This window comes from Ylistrum balloti, unplaced genomic scaffold (assembly GCF_031769215.1).
Source record: "Ylistrum balloti isolate Yb309-2 unplaced genomic scaffold, AGI_CSIRO_Ybal_v1 Utg371046, whole genome shotgun sequence".
Lineage (NCBI taxonomy): Eukaryota > Metazoa > Mollusca > Bivalvia > Pectinida > Pectinidae > Ylistrum > Ylistrum balloti.
The window spans coordinates 214,836-234,197 of NW_026782579.1; the positions used below are offsets into that span (position 1 = coordinate 214,836).

General features: G+C 40.1%; 2 protein-coding genes across 2 annotated transcripts; one reads left to right on the forward strand and one right to left on the reverse strand.

Moving 5' to 3' along the window:
* The first annotated feature begins 677 nt into the window (after positions 1 to 677).
* Positions 678 to 2,384, forward strand: LOC132560288 (cilia- and flagella-associated protein 251-like). Its single transcript, XM_060224953.1, has 4 exons — positions 678 to 800; positions 973 to 1,121; positions 1,405 to 1,644; positions 1,676 to 2,384. Exons 1-4 carry the CDS (start codon positions 678 to 680, stop codon positions 2,382 to 2,384), a joined length of 1,221 nt encoding a protein of 406 aa, XP_060080936.1.
* Positions 2,385 to 9,661: 7,277 nt separating this feature from the next.
* LOC132560290 (transcription factor Sox-21-B-like) lies at positions 9,662 to 11,147 on the reverse strand. The gene is made up of 2 exons (XM_060224954.1): positions 10,224 to 11,147; positions 9,662 to 9,848 (listed from the first exon to the last, which is right to left on the reverse strand). The coding sequence occupies exons 1-2, from the start codon at positions 11,074 to 11,076 to the stop codon at positions 9,802 to 9,804; spliced, it is 900 nt and encodes a 299-aa protein (XP_060080937.1). The 5' UTR covers positions 11,077 to 11,147; the 3' UTR covers positions 9,662 to 9,801.
* Positions 11,148 to 19,362: the final 8,215 nt, after the last annotated feature.

Sequence of the window (19,362 nt, forward strand, 5' to 3'; positions counted from 1 at the left end):
GCTATCATGTGGAGTAAGATTGTTTGACAAACACGAGATCTGGCCAGGTACGATACTGTGTTTACAGAGCTTCACCTGAAGCTACACATCACTTGCTGGAAATATTTCCACTCCGTGTAAATATTAGAAGATGGATTTTAATCAACTCGATTTCAGAAAAAGCACGTGCTCGTATTTGTCATGTAACACCTATGTTAGGATTTTCAAACATGCTCGTTCAACATGGCTGGCATCAACCCTTCCTCACTAGATCATATTCTTCAGGTATTTAACAGCCATCTGGTATCCTGTTAGTACCGCGGTAGTAGGACATTATATGTCTGAGTTATAAACGTGTTTTTTTACTTCAGTATGATTGATTCCATTGATGTCAATTTTAAAAGGAGAAGGAGGAGGGGCAGAAGGAGGAGGAGGAAAACAAGGAGGAGGGGCAGGAGGAGCAGAAGGAGGAGGGGCAGGAGGAGCAGAAGGAGGAGGAGGGGCAGAAGGAGGAGGAGGGGGCAGAAGGAGGAGGAGGGGCAGAAGGAGGAGGAGGGGGCAGAAGGAGGAGGAGGGGAAGAAGTAGGAGGAGGGGCAGAAGGAGGAGGGGCAGAAGGAGGAGGAGTGGCCGAAGGAGCAGGGGCAGGAGGAGCAGAAGGAGGAGGGGCAGGAGGAGCAGAAGTAGGAGGAGGGGCAGAATGAGGAGGAGGGGGCAGAAGGAGGAGGGGGCAGAAGGAGGAGGAGGGGCAGAAGGAGGAGGGGCAGGAGGAGCAGAAGGAGGAGGAGGAGGGGCAGGAGGAGGAAGAGTGGCAGGAGGAGCAGTAGGAGGAGGAGGAACAGAAGGAGGAGGAGGGGGAGGAGGGGCAGAAGGAGGAGGAGGAACAGAAGGAGGAGGGGCAGGAGGGGCAGAAGGAGGAGGAGGGGCAGGAGGAGGAAGAGTGGCAGGAGGAGCAGTAGGAGGAGGAGGAACAGAAGGAGGAGGAGGGGGAGGAGGGGCAGAAGGAGGAGGAGGAACAGAAGGAGGAGGGGCAGGAGGGGCAGAAGGAGGAGGAGGAGCAGAAGGAGGAGGGGCAGAAGGAGGAGGAGGAGCAGAAGGAGGAGGGGCAGGAGGAGCAGAAGGAGGAGGAGCAGGAGGAGCAGAAGTAGGAGGAGGGGCAGAATGAGGAGGAGGGGGCAGAAGGAGGAGGGGCAGGAGGAGCAGAAGGAGGAGGAGGAACAGAAGGAGGAGGAGGGGGAGGAGGGGCAGAAGGAGGAGGAGGAACAGAAGGAGGAGGGGAGGAGGGGCAGAAGGAGGAGGAGGAGCAGAAGGAGGAGGGGCAGAAGGAGGAGGAGGAGCAGAAGGAGGAGGGGCAGAGGAGCAGAAGGAGGAGGAGCAGGAGGAGCAGAAGTAGGAGGAGGGGCAGAATGAGGAGGAGGGGGCAGAAGGAGGAGGGGGCAGAAGGAGGAGGAGGGGCAGAAGGAGGAGGGGCAGGAGGGGCAGAAGGAGGAGGAGGGGCAGAAGGAGGAGGGGCAGGAGGAGGAGGGGCAGGAGGAGCAGAAGGAGGAGGAGGAGCAGCAGAAGGAGGAGGAGCAGAAGGAGGAAGAGTGGCAGGAGGAGCAGAAGGAGGAGGAGGGGCAGAAGGAGGAGGAGGGGCAGAAGGAGGAGGAGGGGCAGAAGGAGGAGGGGCAGAAGGAGGAGGGGCAGGAGGAGGGGCAGGAGGAGCAAGGAGGAGGAGGAGCAGCAGAAGGAGGAGGAGCAGAAGGAGGAAGAGTGGCAGGAGGAGCAGAAGGAGGAGGAGGGGCAGAAGGAGGAGGGGCAGAAGGAGGAGGGGCAGGAGAAGGAGGGGCAGAAGGAGGAGGGGCAGGAGGAGGAGGGGCAGGAGGAGCAGAAGGAGGAGGAGCAGCAGCAGAAGGAGGAGGAGCAGAAGGAGGAAGAGTGGCAGGAGCAGCAGAAGGAGGAGGAGGGGCAGAAGGAGGAGGGGCAGAAGGAGGAGGGGCAGGAGGAGGAGCAGAAGGAGGAGGAGGGGCAGAAGGAGGAGGGGCAGAAGGAGGAGGGGCAGGAGGAGCAGAAGGAGGAGGAGGAGCAGCAGAAGGAGGAGGAGCAGAAGGAGGAAGAGTGGCAGGAGGAGCAGAAGGAGGAGGAGGGGCAGAAGGAGGAGGGGCAGAAGGAGGAGGGGCAGGAGGAGCGGAAGGAGGAGGAGGGGCAGGAGGAGCAGAAGGAGGAGGGGGAGCAGAAGGAGGAGGGGCAGGAGGAGGGGGCAGAAGGAGGAAGGGCAGGAGGAGGGGCAGAAGGGGGAAGGGCAGGAGGGGGAGGGACAGGAGGAGGTGCGGGGGGAGGAGGAGAGCATACACCCATTTACAATACATTAGTACTATGTAAGCAGTTACCTCCTTGCCATTGTTTAGGACTATTTGATTATTGTTAATGAAGCAGATACCCCTGTGTGGCCCTTTGCAACATTTTGACGGATTAATTACCCTTCATAATACACTGGCACTGATAAAATTTGACGGAGTAATTGCCCCTTTTAAGAACCTTGATACAGGTTAACAGAGTAGTTTCCGGTACTGACTACTGGTTCACTTTGTAAGGTCCTGTATAATGTTCGAAGGGCTTGTTACCTCTCATTAAGCTGTATGCTATGGTGTACCCTTTGTTGTGTCCCTTGCTACAGCTGTGTACGTTTACTATGCCTAGCGAAACCAGAAGCTACCATTTGCCCGGGTGGTCCCCTACCTCCTCCTCTCACCCTCCAGACCCATTGATTAATGCTGGACGATGTCATTACCCCCGTATAACCCCTGACTATCGTTTGACGATGAAATACAAGCACCTTTAGGCCCGTGACTACCGTTTGACGCCCCCCCCCCCCTACAGCCGTTGGCTACTGTTTTACGACACAGTAACCACCACCACCACCCCCATCCCCACCCCAACCCCCGTACGGTCCTTGACTACTGTTTGACGATGGAATTACCCCCGTACGGCCCCTGAATACTGTTTGACGATATCATTACCACCGTATGGCCACTGACTACTGTTTGACGATGGAATTACCCCCGGACGGCCCCGGACTACTGTTTGACGATGTAGTTACCCCCGTACGGCCCCTGACTACTGTTTGACGATGTAATTACCCCCCGGGCGGCCCCTGGCTACTGTTTGACGATGTTATTACCCCCGTATGGCCCCTGACTACTGTTTGACGATGTAATTATCCCCGTACGGCCCCTGACTACCGTTTGACGATGTAATTACCCCCGTACGGCCCCTGACTACCGTTTGACGGGGCTGATCGTTATATCAGGTAGCCAGTGTGATTAAGGCCCGTGTGTCAAGACACGACATGAAACTGTGCTAAAAGTAATACGCCGCTGTACCTGACAACGAATTTCTCGGCGACACTCGGAAGATAAACTCGAGCAAAATCTTACAACAAATTGAAAATATTACCAGTAAGATCAGCTACCTGACAGGTTTTTAAACATCTGATAAATTGGATGAATATTTTCTTTGACCTGTGGTCTAACACCGCTACACCTCTTGACCACGACTGCTGTCTGTAATTTGTACTTTTGTTTCAGGTGTAATCAGCTCGCGGATTAAATCAATCCCTAATGAGGGTCATTAGGGTGGCGTGCTTAATTCAGATAAAACGGATATGGACAAAATCAAACATGTATCGGTTGATTTAGGAGGAAATAAAAGTAATAAATAATAATGAGCAAAAATTCCTTACTGATTTTGTTTTTGTCCCTCCCACCCCCGCCCCTACTCCTGTTATTGTAAGTTACTGAAACCACAAGAGTGAAGTTTACTTTTCTTCTGAAATGTGACATACCGCGTATGTGTTTATATATATACATATTTATATTTCTCGTAAAGGATCTAGTACATGCATTGGTATGTTTTAATTAAACCAAACATTACCAATATTTATAACTGAATCTACAGAAAGTAGTGAAGTTTTATGTCAATTAACGACAGGTTGTTGAGGGCGTCCTTCAGAGTAATGCACAAGCTGACATGTCCTATTATTATGTTCTTGCTAAATGACCGCCATTTTGCCTGGATATCCATTTACACGGTGGTCACGGTCAATTAACCCTCTGTGCTGTCATGCACAGTACTTTAGACTTCTACGATGAATTATTAATTTTTTACGATGACAGTGCTAGCAAAAATGGATGTACCATATTTTCATCTCCGGCAAAATACAGCGGGTATCTGACTTCAATGGCTGGGAAAAGTGGGAGTTTTTTTTTGTGGTTTAATATTTAAGAATATTTTTGAATTTTGTCTGAAATCTGTCAAAGATTAGTCTTCGCGAGATTTGTTGAGAATCAATCACGTGTCGAGCAGAGGATCTATGACATGTTGTGTTCAGAATCCATCACGTGTCGAGCTGAGTATACATAACATGTAATGTCGAGAATCCATCACGTGACGAGATGAGGATCTATGACATGTAATATCGAGAATCCATCACGTGCCGAGATGAGAATCCATGACATGTTTTGTTGAGAATCCATCACGTGATGAGCTGAGTATACATAACATGTAATGTCGAGAATCCATCACGTGCCGAGATGACAATCCATGACATGTTTTGTCGAGAATCCATCACGTGACGAGCTGAGTATAAATGACATATTGTGTTGAGAATCCATCACGTGTCGAGCTGAGTATCCATGACATGTTTTGTCGAGAATCCATCACGTGCCGAGATGAGTATAAATGACATGTTTTGTTGAGAATCCATCACGTGTCGAGCTGAGGATCCATAACATGTTTTGCTGAAAATCATGTGTCGTGTTGAAGGCTCCATCACGTGACGTGTTGAGGGCTCCATCATGTGTCGTGTTGAAGGCTCCATTACGTGACGTGTTGAAGGCTCCATTACGTGTCGTGTTTAAGGCTCCATCACGTCTCTAACTGTGGATCATTCATGTTCAGGGCGGGCTAAATACCCATTAAGTATTGTGTTAAGGGTAATTTAAAGTGTCATATTGAAAATCCCTCGTGGACCAGATGTAGCTGGACGTGCTATCAACAGAGTCTAATATTGTTGCCCCAATATCAAAGAAAAACTTTCACAACTGAGTATCAGTGCTGGTTTTCTAAGGCCTGGTATAAAACCCTTTCACATATTACATGCACGTATCAATCTACATGTGTTGTTGGACTTATTAAAGTGTGATACATATCGCTACACAAGTGTGAAGTCTGGTGTTTCACAGTTCACCATCATTACACGTGAGGTTTTGTACTCCGTGTACAGACACAGTACAACATCAGTACACGTGAGGTTTTGTACTCCGTGTACTGACACAGTACGCTATCATTACACGTGAGGTATTGTACTCCTTGTACTGACAAAATATACTATCATTACAAGTGAGGTTTTGTACTCCGTGTACTGACAAAATACACTATCATTACACGTGAGGTTTTGTACTCCGTGTACTGACACAGTACGCTATCATTACACGTGAGGTTTTGTACTCCGTGTACTGACACTGTACACTATCATTACACGTAGGGTTTTGTACTCCGCACACTGACACAGTACACTATCATTACACGTGAGGTTTTGTACTCCGTGTACTGACACAGTACACTATCATTACACGTGAGGTTTTGTACTCCGTGTACTGACACAGTACGCTATCATTACACGTGAGGTTTTGTACTCCGCACACTGACACTGTACACTATCATTACAAGTGAGGTTTTGTACTCCGCACACTGACACAGTACACTATAATTACACGTGAGGTTTTGTACTCCGCACACTGACACTGTACACTATCATTACACGTGAGGTTTTGTACACCGCACACTAACACTGTACACTATCATTACACGTGAGGTTTTATACTCTGTACACTTGTACCGAGGTCTATTCACTCTAAAAAAGTATTGTCAAATAGAATGCATTCAAAACAAAAATATAAACAAGGTTCGCAAACCGTGCTTTTTCTTTACAAATAATCACCAAAACAAACTTTTCAATTCGGGTTTTTTTTTTAAATTCTTCCACTCGGTTTTAAAAGCGATAGGTTTGGTGAACGACAATTTCTGGATCAAAATCCGAATGTTAGTTAATTGTTTCAACTTGCTTAAGAAAATTGTAGACGGAATATGCCTTTAAGGGTACCGCTTGGACAATTCTGAAAATTTAATTCCAGTCTTCAGAAAAGGAATTTTGTTTTGTTTTTACAAGAACGGGACCATTATCCGTGGAAATAATAATAAAATACGCCTTTAATCCAGGACGTACCTTAAATAATCTAGGTAGAGTTTTCAACTAATATATAATATAAAATCCTAAAGAAATTTGAATATGGTCGCGATCCTGTGGTGGAGATTTAATAGCAGTGATCGCTGTAGAATCCGTATCATATTTAATGTAATATATTCCAACAGAAGTAGTTATAGCGTGTCACGTTAAAATGACGATATATAATTTATAAAAAGTTGTTCTACTTGTTTAAGATTTGGTGTAGCCGTGTCGTTTTTCCCCATACAGGTATCCGGTTGTACATGGCTTCAATTTAAAATAAACACCAGCCGACACAAACGTATAAATGGAGAATCTCGGGCCGCCTTCTCCGTCAAGCTTTGGACATTATAAACAGACATCTTGCAAACGACCACGAGAAAGAATAAGCCCATGGCTGGTTTAATTTCAGAGCCAGATTTACACCTGGCCGGTTTATGTACCTGGGGACTGACTCACGGCCTTCTACCTCCCAAAATTTCACCAACTCCACCAGTTCGCTGTCCGCCATAAATACCTCGTGTGAAACCACAGTCGTGTTGATAGAATTTAACTGTCTCTGTATTTGTGATTTTTTCTTATGTGTTTAAATATCAAAAGAAATATTTTTCACAAGTACGTGTTTATAGCTTTGTTCTTTCAATCCTCATTTTATAAAACAATTGAAAAGTTTCTCTAAACCAAACATCACTAGTTTAGAAAAATACTTGGAATGTGTCAAGTACGTTTTAATCATTTTAGCATTATATAGAGATCCGAGGCACATTCTCCAATAAAATAGTAAACATCTTCTCTACAAAGAAATTATTTCCCAAGTAGAATTTTACGACTTGTCAACACCACTGCTTGTACGTGATTCATGCACTTTTGTTTTACTGTAACCTCAATTCCATGTGTACATAAAATTATTTCAACTCTAGAAACCTGTTTTATCAGAATGGTTTTAAAGATTTAATTGTACAATTGGCTTGGAATCAACTTAATTAACCTCTCCCATTATTGTGAGTCACACCTACTGCACCCAGTGTTGGGAAATACTAGTTAAATTCTTGTACAGCTTTAAAAAATCTCGATTATATCTAAGACTTATAATTAATTTTTAAGTTTGTAATATTTTCAATTATGATGTGTTCATCGTTTTAAATTGATGAAGATATTATAAATGATTTAATGTAAATTAAAAGTTAATCAATAGAATAGAATTTTATTTCTTGGCAATATTACATTATCCGGTAGACTTTCTAGCTGTCCTCAGGTCAGTTTTCTATAATCGGCTTTAGATTAGCACAGTTTCCGTTATCAATAGAAAACCGCTACACGAAACAAAACATGATTGACGAGATTACACGAGATTTAATACCGATCTGTTATCAAAGTCAGAGGCCCCCTCATCACATTTATGGAGAGAATTATTCCAGGCCTAATTCATCCTTACTGCTTTCGGCGTAAAAACTCGGCATTCATATTTGTCTCAGTTACAGAATTTCACCACGTGTTTCACGCCAAGTAAATTAAGATAACGACATTTTGGTGCCATATACCGTAATAAACTTCTAAAGCGGCTCAGCCATTAATTACTTCGCGGGATTGTGCTAAAGTCAGGATCTTAACCGACACTCCGGTCCGGACAAGACAAACCATGTATTGTTTTCGCTTAAGGATGTTAAATAGACGGTTCTGTACCTAGTAGAATTTAATGGTGTATACTAAATCAGAAATATTGGCCAATAAATCAGCAAGTTTTAAAAGTCGGTAAGTCCTACAACAAATCTGTAGATCTTGGTGAAATCGTAAATAAAACTTTATAAAAAAATGTTTAAGGTACTTTAGAAAGTTCAAGTCTCAAGATAATTTGCTCCAAAAGTAATATTAGTTTACATAAACATCTTACAATTGTTTCCGACATTTATGTATATATAGTTTTCTGAGTTTAAATTATAGTTTTTATTATTGTAAATTTCTTCCCTATATCATGTTGGTACCAGGAATCGAGTGTGTACAACATATCCGTAGCTAAGTTTTAATGTTAATGACAGTTAAGGCTAGATTAATTGGTGTGTAGGGGACAGACATAATGGACAAGGCGTTATCCCATCTCCTCCATTATGAGTAAATGGATTTATTGAAGTGATCGAACCGTCAGACAGACTGAAAAGCCACCATGATTTCTACATATATACCACACCACACAACTCTAAAACAAAACAAATTTCAGATGAGTAATGAGACCGAAGTTTAAATAAAAAATCGAAATAGAAGTTAGATTCTAGTATTGACTGTTGAAAGTGAAAAATGCAGACATGTCAATCAAATTCAGAATACACGAGAAAATATAAAGATTACTTCAAGTGTTAAATATAATCATTTTTGTTTAAAGTGTGAAATGTGGGTGATATAGTTAGGCAACTTTTCTGTCGTCCGAAACTAGACAAATTTGGCTGTACTTGAACGCCATTTTAGTATCTGAAAAGGAGGACTGCTACTTAAAGTAGATGGTTCTCACTCAACAAACAGTTTAAATCAGGCTCGACATTTGTCAACACCAAGCACTTCAGCTCTGTATGGTGTTTACATACACGTCAACAACGGCTACGAAATAGTTTTAAAGCTATGGTTTAAGAAAAACGAAAATATCTCTGTATTAAAAAAACCAACAACAGTAATCACTAAAAAATCAAAGAAAGATTGAATTTTTGTTCACATGTTTTTAATTTATTCTATTTTGTATTTTTTTCACGCCTTAGCGCAAAACTGTTCATCTCTATAAACAGTCAATAATTCTTCTATAAATATTTACAAATTAGCAAAATTATAGAAAGCTTGAAATAAAAGATAATGAAAATCTAGTAATAAAATTTTCTATATTTTGTTCTGGAGGAAATAATCCTAATAATTTAAATTTCCTTACACAGAAAATACTGAGCCACTTTTAAACATTCAAACTTTGAAATATATATAATTTATCTCGCTACCAAATCTACTTGTAAATCAGCAGTTTATACCAAAACAACTTTTAACTTTTCCTTCAATTATAATTTTATAAAATTGAATGGTAATAAAAAATACTTTTGGTTCAAAACTGCATTAAGTAGAAATAATAGTAATAATTTTCACACTTAATTATTTGTACAAAATTTAGAAATAATAATTACAAAAATAGTTTTCATTTTTAAAATTAAAAAAATGAGCAAACATAAATATGTTTAATGATTATGAAGTTTTTGCTCGCGAATTCTATAACACCCTCCGTACAACACATATCAACACTCATACAACATATTATGCCACAAAGAAGTTTGCAAAAACTCTCGTTATAAACAACAAATTGAAATTTATAAACAAATCCTACTGTACTTCAAATATTTAACATAAAAGATAAAATAGCACAATTGTATTGGATTTCCTGTCTGATGAAATGTTTCCTCAAGGATATGTCCCAGTGAATAAGACGAACTTTCTCACACGCGATCACCACATTTGTTCTTCTGTCTCCGCAACGATGAGCAACTTATTAAACTTTTTTTAAACTTTCCCTACACACGATCGTGTTTCCATTTTCTCAGTCCCTCCAAGAGTGTTCGTAGTGTACTGGTACCTGATCGCCTCCTACAAGTAAAAAGTGAGGATTTCCGTCTTAGAGGATAAAGTGTGTTCACATACAAATCATCATATAAAAAATATCAACAGTTAATTCGTCAAACTATATGATGATTCAAGGGGGACATATTAGTTCATAATTCACGTCTAGTAAAAGTTCGTGAAGATTATAGATTTAAAATCGGTTCATATTAATATTTAACACACACACACTTAGATTTTTTTCATATATACTGTGTAGAATGTGGATTAGATAAAGTTACATATGAGTGAGCGGAACTGTACTATTTTCCGTTGCAGATTGCTGATAATGTGATTGATGCATTAGTCTTTGCTGTGCGGCAGCGCTATGATGGTCCCCCGTGTCCCCTGGTAAATACATACTGATCATTTCTCGTAGATCCCCTGGGTTCCGGCCTCCCGTGGGGACGGGCTGTCCCGGCCCTCCGGTCTGAGGTTCCCGTTTAATCGAAGATTGGGGGACTTGTGTTGGTGGCATGGCTCCGTACGCCATTGACATTGTGTAACTCTGTGTTCCGTTCATGTATGATCCCGTAGTCATTTGGTTAGAAGGCATCGGTTGTGTGGCCATATTAGGATAACCATATTGTCCGGCAAGTCCCATTTGGTTTGCCATGTGATATGCGTTAGGATCGTGCATCATGTAACCGTTCGGCATGTACCCGTTCATCGGATACATACCCGCGCCCTCACGTCCGGGCTGTAGAGGGGCCCCGGTCGGCATACCGGGTAATGCGTATTTGTCCTTTTTCATCAGAGTTTTCGTTTTCCTTCGTGGTCTGTACTTATAATCGGGATGTTCCTTCATGTGAATAGCACGGAGTCTCTTAGCTTCATCAATAAATGGACGTTTTTCAGTTTCCGTCAAAAGTTTCCATTCAGCTCCGAGTCTCTTACTTATTTCAGAGTTGTGCATTTTTGGATTTTCTTGAGCCATTTTTCTTCTCTGTCCTCGCGACCACACCATAAAAGCGTTCATAGGGCGTTTAACCCTATCCAAGTCTTTCTTCTGTTGAGCTGTAAGGCCCCCACTTTGTCCATTAGAAATGTTCGTTTGTTCGGGTGGTGAGTGAGGTTGATGGGGGTGGGGCTGGTGTACCTGATGATTCTGTGGGTGCCCCTGGTGGGCCTGGTGTGGTTGCCCCATACCCGGGTTAGATACGGGTACCCCCGTGAGACTTTGTTGTAGTTGTGCTTTCGACATGTCCTGTTCCATATTCTCGGGTAGTCACAAACACACAACACTCGATATTAGAGTTTGTCGAGTAATACAAGTCACGTTTGTCGAGTAAATAAACAGTAGCTTCCAACACTGCCACACAAACTTCTTTATAACTCCGGGTATTGTTGGAGTCCAATACCTATGAATATGACTCGAGTCCAACAGAAGAAGATAGAATTGATAAATCTCCACAGCTTTTCTCTGCGTTTCAAAAGAACGTCTCCAATAGTCAAGCACCTCTTTTTCTTTGCCTAATATGCTTTGGTGAACACATGGTTATTGATTGTAAGGCGAACAAACAGAAACGCTCTCGGCCAATCAAATTAGGCTATGCTAATTTTCTGAGTCCTGCGTGTCACCGCCACGAATAAATTTCAGTGGTGGGCAAGGTGAGAAAAATTGTGGGCGGGGCTTACAGGTAACCGGCATTGTGTGACGGCTCGACTGAGTGAATAGTTTCAACTGAACTTCGTTCAACTCATGGAAATGGGGCCGTGCCAGCAATTGAAATGCAGATTTCTCGACCGGGTGTCATACGAAATAAATACAACTAGTTATGGAATGAAACGAAAGTAAACACCAATAAAACATATTTTAATCAAGTTTCTCCGTAATTTACAAAGTTACGATATAAAAAATGTCTTCTAATATTTACAACTTGTTGGATAGACGAAGAAGTTTTATAAGCGTCAAAAATATCAATTCATGAAAAGTTCTATCTCACCAGCAATTTTTAGTGTAATAAAACAGCACATTTTATTTCAGAGAGATTCCGTTGTTCAAGTTTTCAGATTTTGAATTTTCCACAGATCATTAGGTCTCTATGCTAGACACACACAGCATTTACACAACTCGGATGAAAAGTTTTCAAAAAAAGTTACTTAAAAGTAAGATTCAATGAATAAATTTTGAAGCAGAAAAGTTAAATATATCGGAATGTACTTTATAAGATTGATATATGTGTTCTTAATCGTTATTATTAAACAGAAGTAACATAAAAATAAATGCAAATTACATGTCATTTCATCAAAACAGATAAAAGGATATAATTTTTAACACATTAAAAAAACAAGAAACGTTTAATATAAGAACGGTCACCATAATACATGGCTATTCATCACGTGTATTTAACAGGTCAATATCAACGTGTATGTATACAGGTTACATATTGGGTCTCCAGATCACACACAGGACACTTAGAACTCACTTTGCCCCAACAGTCGACTGTATTTACTTTTAGCATTAAAATGCTCTTATATATAAACAGTTAACGAGTTAGCAAAGCATCTTATACATTTGTTTCATTAAGCCAAAATGATGTAAGCGATGCGGTTGACAGTTGAGGGGACAAACCGTTACATATTGTGCTACTACTGCCGTAGATTTCAATAGAAAGTCATTTCTAACAGTAAATGGGTGTTAAGTTACAATATAAGCTATCAACATTTTCTATACCTGGTCGTATTACCTCGACATAAAGGTGTAGTAGAATAGGCTTTGTGAGTATAATATCTATCGCATTGTATAAACGAAACAATGCATACAATCGTAACCTCAGTGGAACGTTGTGTCTTGCTTCAGATTGAATGAAATCAACAACTATAGTCATGAATGAATGGGAGATTTGTGTCTGACTGCAGTTCCGAGGCAAGTGACCTGAAATTGATTACTACAGAAAATTTCACACATTTTTATAGTAAATGCGTTTGTAGTAAGTCAAGTTGTCAACAATTGCGATTCTTTAATGTGAGTAAAATGATCATATATTTATACGTGTGTATAGATATGTGAATCGGAGACAATGTTAACGTGTAACAATAAGGTATTGTCTGATAGGAACCGCTAGTACTGACTTATTTAACATCTTCTCTGTTTATAAATTGTACACTTCATTCAGGATTTGTATTGCATAGCGAGGTATTTCATTCGCACAGATAATTATTTATTCATTAAGATGTTTTGTTCTTTCGTAGAGTCATATCTGTTAAAAGTGTTTACAGGGTTTCAGAATACTTCTCTATATTATTGATGAGGTCTGATCCCGTGTCTCTCGGGAGCACTCAGGATTGTCTTTATACGATTCAAGGGATTAAGTATGGTGCACAGATGTCAGTCACATATTTCAATTACATATTTACAAAGGCCAAAATTAGAAACATTTCAAAATTCAAGAATGTACATTTATGAAACGTACGGCCAAATATAGAGCGGATTTAAGCCACGGGTTCAGGAACATAGTTGATTATAAATTCCTTCCTGAACTGACATATTGTAAAATGTGAGATTTCAGTTGAGCTGTAACCCAGATGTCAACATTACCAGGGTTTTGGATTATATATACATGAGCACTAAGATGTACCTGCCTCACCTGTGAAAGCACGATCGAAGAGAGACTCGCAGTATATTCTATTAATTATGAAATGATGAGAGACATTCTAATTGATGAGGCGAACCCATTTTTTTCTCTCCGTGAAATTGCAAGATCATAAATATATATAGTGCAACTCCGTAACCAGAAAATTATTAGCAAAGTGCCTTCGTGTATTTCTGTGCTATGCATAATTTATAAGAAAAAGCTTCCGTGCTGGAAACATCACGGAAGGAGAAAGTCTGTAGGATTGAAGAGTACGGAACAATTTCTGTATTAACGTTTCAAATATTTGTGATATTTTGTTATCAGATGTTAAATATTATTGTGTTTTTAAACAGAAGATATAATTAAAAAATAATAACTAGCTTTACTAAGACCTAATAATACAAAAGTTATTTTTATTTCATATAAAATTTCTACAAATTCTGTTCATACGTATTGATATCCATTAAAAGATTGTAAATCAAATAATTTGACCATTTTTATTTTCTCCAATTTGTTAATTGAAACTGGTGTGAAACAAATAGAAATATTATTTCTATTTTATCTAAAAGCTTTTTGGATCAGCTGTCATATTTTCACGAGGAAAAATGATACGATTAATCAAATGCACGTGCATCACTCAGTCATGCACGTGTATTGAAGCTAACGAACACTGTGAGGCAGCAGTGAAGGCTTCCAACAAATCTGTGTGCAATGAAATGGAAAAAAGTCTTGAAGAGCTTAAATATAAAAATATTTAGCTACTGTATATATCAATTCAGACATTCTAAGATTTGATAAATGTTTATAAAACAGTCCAATCTTCAGGTGAATTGCTTTGAAAATAATTTTATCTATGTGATTTTTTGTTATTGATAATTATCGAAACATCATTATTTACCCAGATATCTTTGTAACGAGAAAAATGTGATACGATACCGTTCCTATATGTTAGATATTTTATAATTGTGAGGATGTCTTTCTATTCAATCAGGCGATGTCGTATTAAAGGGGTGGCGGGTATGTTGTAATAGACAGGCACCGCACCAACATATCTGTAATAAAGATAGATTGATACTACCTCCAGTCAATTTAGTTAAAATCCAGTCGAAAAATTAATAAAAATCTTGTCTTTCAGCATTCCGTAATTTATTTCATAAAATGTAAACGTGTTGTTTAATGAACTATTGAAAAAAAATATCTTTTAGTATTATTTGGTTAAAAGATCTTTTCTATATTTGTAAACCCTGAATTTGTTATTTCTGTGTTGTGCATGTTCGCCATTGAATTACACAAGTGGTAATAATTGTGCAATTAAGTTGAATTGAATTGGAATTATGATAATACCAATATTCCAATTCTCGTTTGTCTGGGACTTCTTAGGAGATATCTAGTTTTTAATCACTTTCTATATAAAACTGAGAATCTGAGAAAATACACGAAAATGGTGTTTACAACTTCTCCTTTTGTACACAATAAAATACAGCTATCCGCTAGATCACCCAGCGTGTTCGACTCAAACCGGAGCGACAGGTAAGAAAATGTCATTAGGGAAAAGTGCTCAGGTGGCTAATTGGTAAAGAATGACAGGTGCAAATGACATGTTCTTGTCATACCCGGGTGTGTAATGGCCGTTAGCGATACAACTGGCCCGACCCCTGGGGTAAGTGTCCGGTGGGGGCCTGCAGGTTTTACCTGTAAACATCACACCTGTGTTTTTGACGTCGATTGTTGTCAGTCATGTACGTACACTATATTGACACACTAGAGAACGAGTCTATGTTCAAATAAAAAGTCAATTATCTCACACCTTTGTTTGTAAATAAAACATGCAATTTCTACTCGGGATAATTTGTATGTGACAATTGTACTTCTATTACAAGTGTTGAATAAGTCGATTATTGGTAAATAAAACAAATTCCTTATACACAAAATCTTCCTCCGGACAAAAAGCGAACAAATAAATAAAAAACAAATTATAAATATACATGATAAGTAAATGAAAACGATTCCTGTTAATGACGTCACAAACCTCGTCTTCAACCCAACGAGCAAGGTTAAAGACTCATACCTTTACGCAAAAATTAAGAAATTTTGAAAAAGTAAATAGATTTTTACTACAAAATCTAAGATATAAAAGGCAATACAAATGTCCTTTATATGTTCTGTATAGATGTCAGTGAGAATGTGAGGAAAAATATCAAAGTTTGGGAAAAATTAACGGGAAGTATTTTATACTATTTCAGTAAGTGACATGTGTATACACTTTGTTGACTCGGGTACAAACGCCGATGGTTCGTAGACTGTTAAAGTACAGAATCACAATGATATTAACTTTTATAGAATTGTAATTACCAAGAGACAGAAAAAGTCTTCAATACACAAATCTTCTCAATCAAAGTATTTCATATTATATATACTCACCTACCCCTCCATCTTACAAACAATCTGCCTTACCTACCCCTCCCTACCCCTCCATATTACAAACACCTTCCCTTACCTACCCCTCCCTATTCCGCCATCTTACAAAAACCCTCCCTAACCTACCCCTCCCTACCCCTCTCTACCCCTCCATCGTACAAACATCCTCCCTTACCTACCTCTCTCTACCCCTCCATCTTACAAACACCCTCCCTTACCTACCCCTCCCTACCCCTCCCTACCCCTCTCTACCCCTCCATCTTACAAACACCTTCCCTTACCTACGCCTCTCTACCCCTCCATCATACAAACACCAATCCGAACCTACCCCTCTCTACCCCTCCATCTTACAAACATCCTCCCTTACTTTTACCCCTCTCTACCCCTTCATCTTACAAACATCCTCCCTTACTTTTACCCCTCTCTACCCCTCCATCATACAAACACCAATCCGAACCTACCCCTCTCTACCCCTCCATCTTACAAACATCCTCCCTTACCTACGCCTCTCTACCCCTCCATCATACAAACACCAATCCGAACCTACCCCTCTCTACCCCTCCATCTTACAAACATCCTCCCTTACTTTTACCCCTCTCTACCCCTCCATCTTACAAACATCCTCCCTTACTTTTACCCCTCTCTACCCCTCCATCATACAAACACCAATCCGAACCTACCCCTCTCTACCCCTCCATCTTACAAACATCCTCCCTTACCTATCCCTCTATACCCCTCCATCTTACAAACATCCTCCCTTACCTATCCCTCTCTACCCCTCCATCATACAAACATCCTTCAACACCTACCCCTCACTACCCCTCCATCTTACAAACACATTCCCAAACGTAACCTTACCTACTCTTCCATCTTATAAACACCCTCACTTACCTTACCCTCCATCTTCCTGACACTTCCCTAACCTATGATGTTGAACGTGTCTTGGCCCGGCGTTAGACTAATTAATGACGTTATTCAGTTAACGTGTTGATAATTGACGTGTGTAACTAAGAAGTTAGCCTGTTGAAGCCCTGGACTCACGCATGAGGTATTGTCTTATTTCCATGCTATATTTTATGTTTATTACGACATGTCTTAGTTCAGTGTTATATATGTCTTGATACCAGATGCGCTCTAGTTATGCTTGTACCGGATGTTACAATAACAGTTCGGATAGAGAGAAGAAAGTAGATACACGAGAGAACAAATACCTTCCGTAATGACCCAGAAGTAATTCAAGTCTGACACTTCGTCCATTCAATTAAAATTTTTGTTCCAGTCTTAACCCATTACAGTGTAATGTCCGAGTTGGACCACGACCTTGACCACTAGAGGACAACAGAAGTAGATTTAACTGGTCACTCCGGTTTTCCAGTGGTTAAAACCACAGCAGTCATGACATCAACATTTTCGTAATTTACGACATGTAGATGTTAAACTAGATAAAATAGTGTGACCAACTGAGACTTAGCGGTATGTTTCAGCTAAGCCCCCGATTTGTGAGTTTACATTTGGGGAACAGGTATGTATCGTGCTAAGAAGTAATTTATTTTGAAAAAGAGTGTTAAATTTTCAAAATCATTCAAGCATAATAATAAGAAGTAAAATGTTGGCGGAGGTCCTGTGAACATACGCCGCTGAGAAATACACAACTTCTTGGTATGTTTTTAACCTAAAAATCTACACACACTTTTATAAATAAGAGGTAGAGAGCAGAGATTTTGCTGTGAGATCAGTCAAGCGGAACCTAAGCTCACCTAGACGAGAGGAATTCGTGTTTAAAGCACCACTCCACTCGACAATGTAAGGTCGACAAAATCCGCCATGTTGGATTTTTGTCTCGACCAAAACATTGTAAAAATACATATACTTGATGTGACAATCTGTTCGGAACATGGCAACAGAAAATTCAGTATTGTTTAAACAGGTCGAAATCTTGCTTATCATTAATATTTAGATATGATTAATCAACAATTATATGGAGTTTACAGACAGTGAATACTAACACACAAAGTACAGAAATTAACATGTTATAAACGTTGTATTCAAGTTTGATATTGAAAATATGAAAGAAAACTTCAGTAAGTTTTATTTCCGGTTACAAGTATTTTCAAACCGTTGCGTCGTCATCAAATTGAAGACATAAACAACGTCACTGTCTGTTGGGGGTAACGGAAGTCCGTCCGATCTGAAGCATTTTGGGTAACTGGAAATTGGATCAAACTTGCCAAGGATACACGCCTCTTTTTATCAAGACTTACCTTGCCTCTCAGGGTCTCGGTGCTGGACTTCAGTCTATAACCGAATCTACCATCCAACATCAAGTATAAGGGTGTTTTAGATAAATAAATAAACATATATATATCCATTCGTAAAAATTATAAACAGATCAAAAAATCCTGTTTGTCACAACATATAGCATTAAGTCTACCGTCCAAATGTTTCAGCTTTAATGGTACAAATGCTTGTAAAATAGCCTCCTATAAAGCGGGCTAGTGGCTAATTGTATGTTATCAATAAACTTTTATTCTCCATTTTAAATGGAAGCTCTCTTAGGCAATGTAATATGTAACGAGATAAAGAAACGACTCTTTCAGAAACCCAACAATATATTTTGTACTACCAGATAATAGGCGAAAATTCTTTTCATACTAGTTCAATGGAGAGCCGTCTATGGATTTTCACGCTCATACAATACAACCTTTCCAATAACACAGGGGGACTTAGCATTGCTAGCGAGTTCGAACAATTGACTAGCGACTCTGGTTCGTTACAGCTATTCACACAACCAGCTATGAATATGATATTTAACGAGTATTTAGCATACATGTATTTAGATGTGAAATAATTCAATTTGTGCGAATTTACAGTGTTTCTGTGTGATGGGAGAGCTAAGCGATCTTTCCTTTTGTTCTCTACACATAAATAACCTGCAGCCAGGATCAATGCATATCTAGTATTGGCCGAGCAGACCAAAATCGCCTCGCTACCATTGGCGGAACTCACGGACGTCCATTAGGCGTAGAAATGGATACCTATTTGGTTAAGAATTGTTACTGTACATAAAATGTCGTGTTTGTTTAAATAATCTAGCCTTCAGGTATATCGCTACTAACAGGCTCTATTACCTAATGGTATTTGGTCAGGCTGGAGACCGGAGTGGTCCTGAGATATTTACATACACTATTTGCTCTAGAGAGAGATCTACTTATTTCGACACCTATGTGCGACATGCCGGGGAGTAATGATGGCGGACCGCGGGTTCACTCTGTAATCAGCTTATCTTCTCAGCGGCTTAAGATAGAAATATCTAGCATTAATTTGTCAAATGAGGACGAAAACACAAGCGCCCTATGTCGAAATAACACGTACCTTCTAGGTTTGTACAACTCATAGAAAATTACATCGTCCCCTGATTCTTTAGAAACACATTTTTAGACAATAAAGATCTAAAAACTTGCCCCATATTACAATTAACGACATGCTGGGAAAACAACAGCACAATC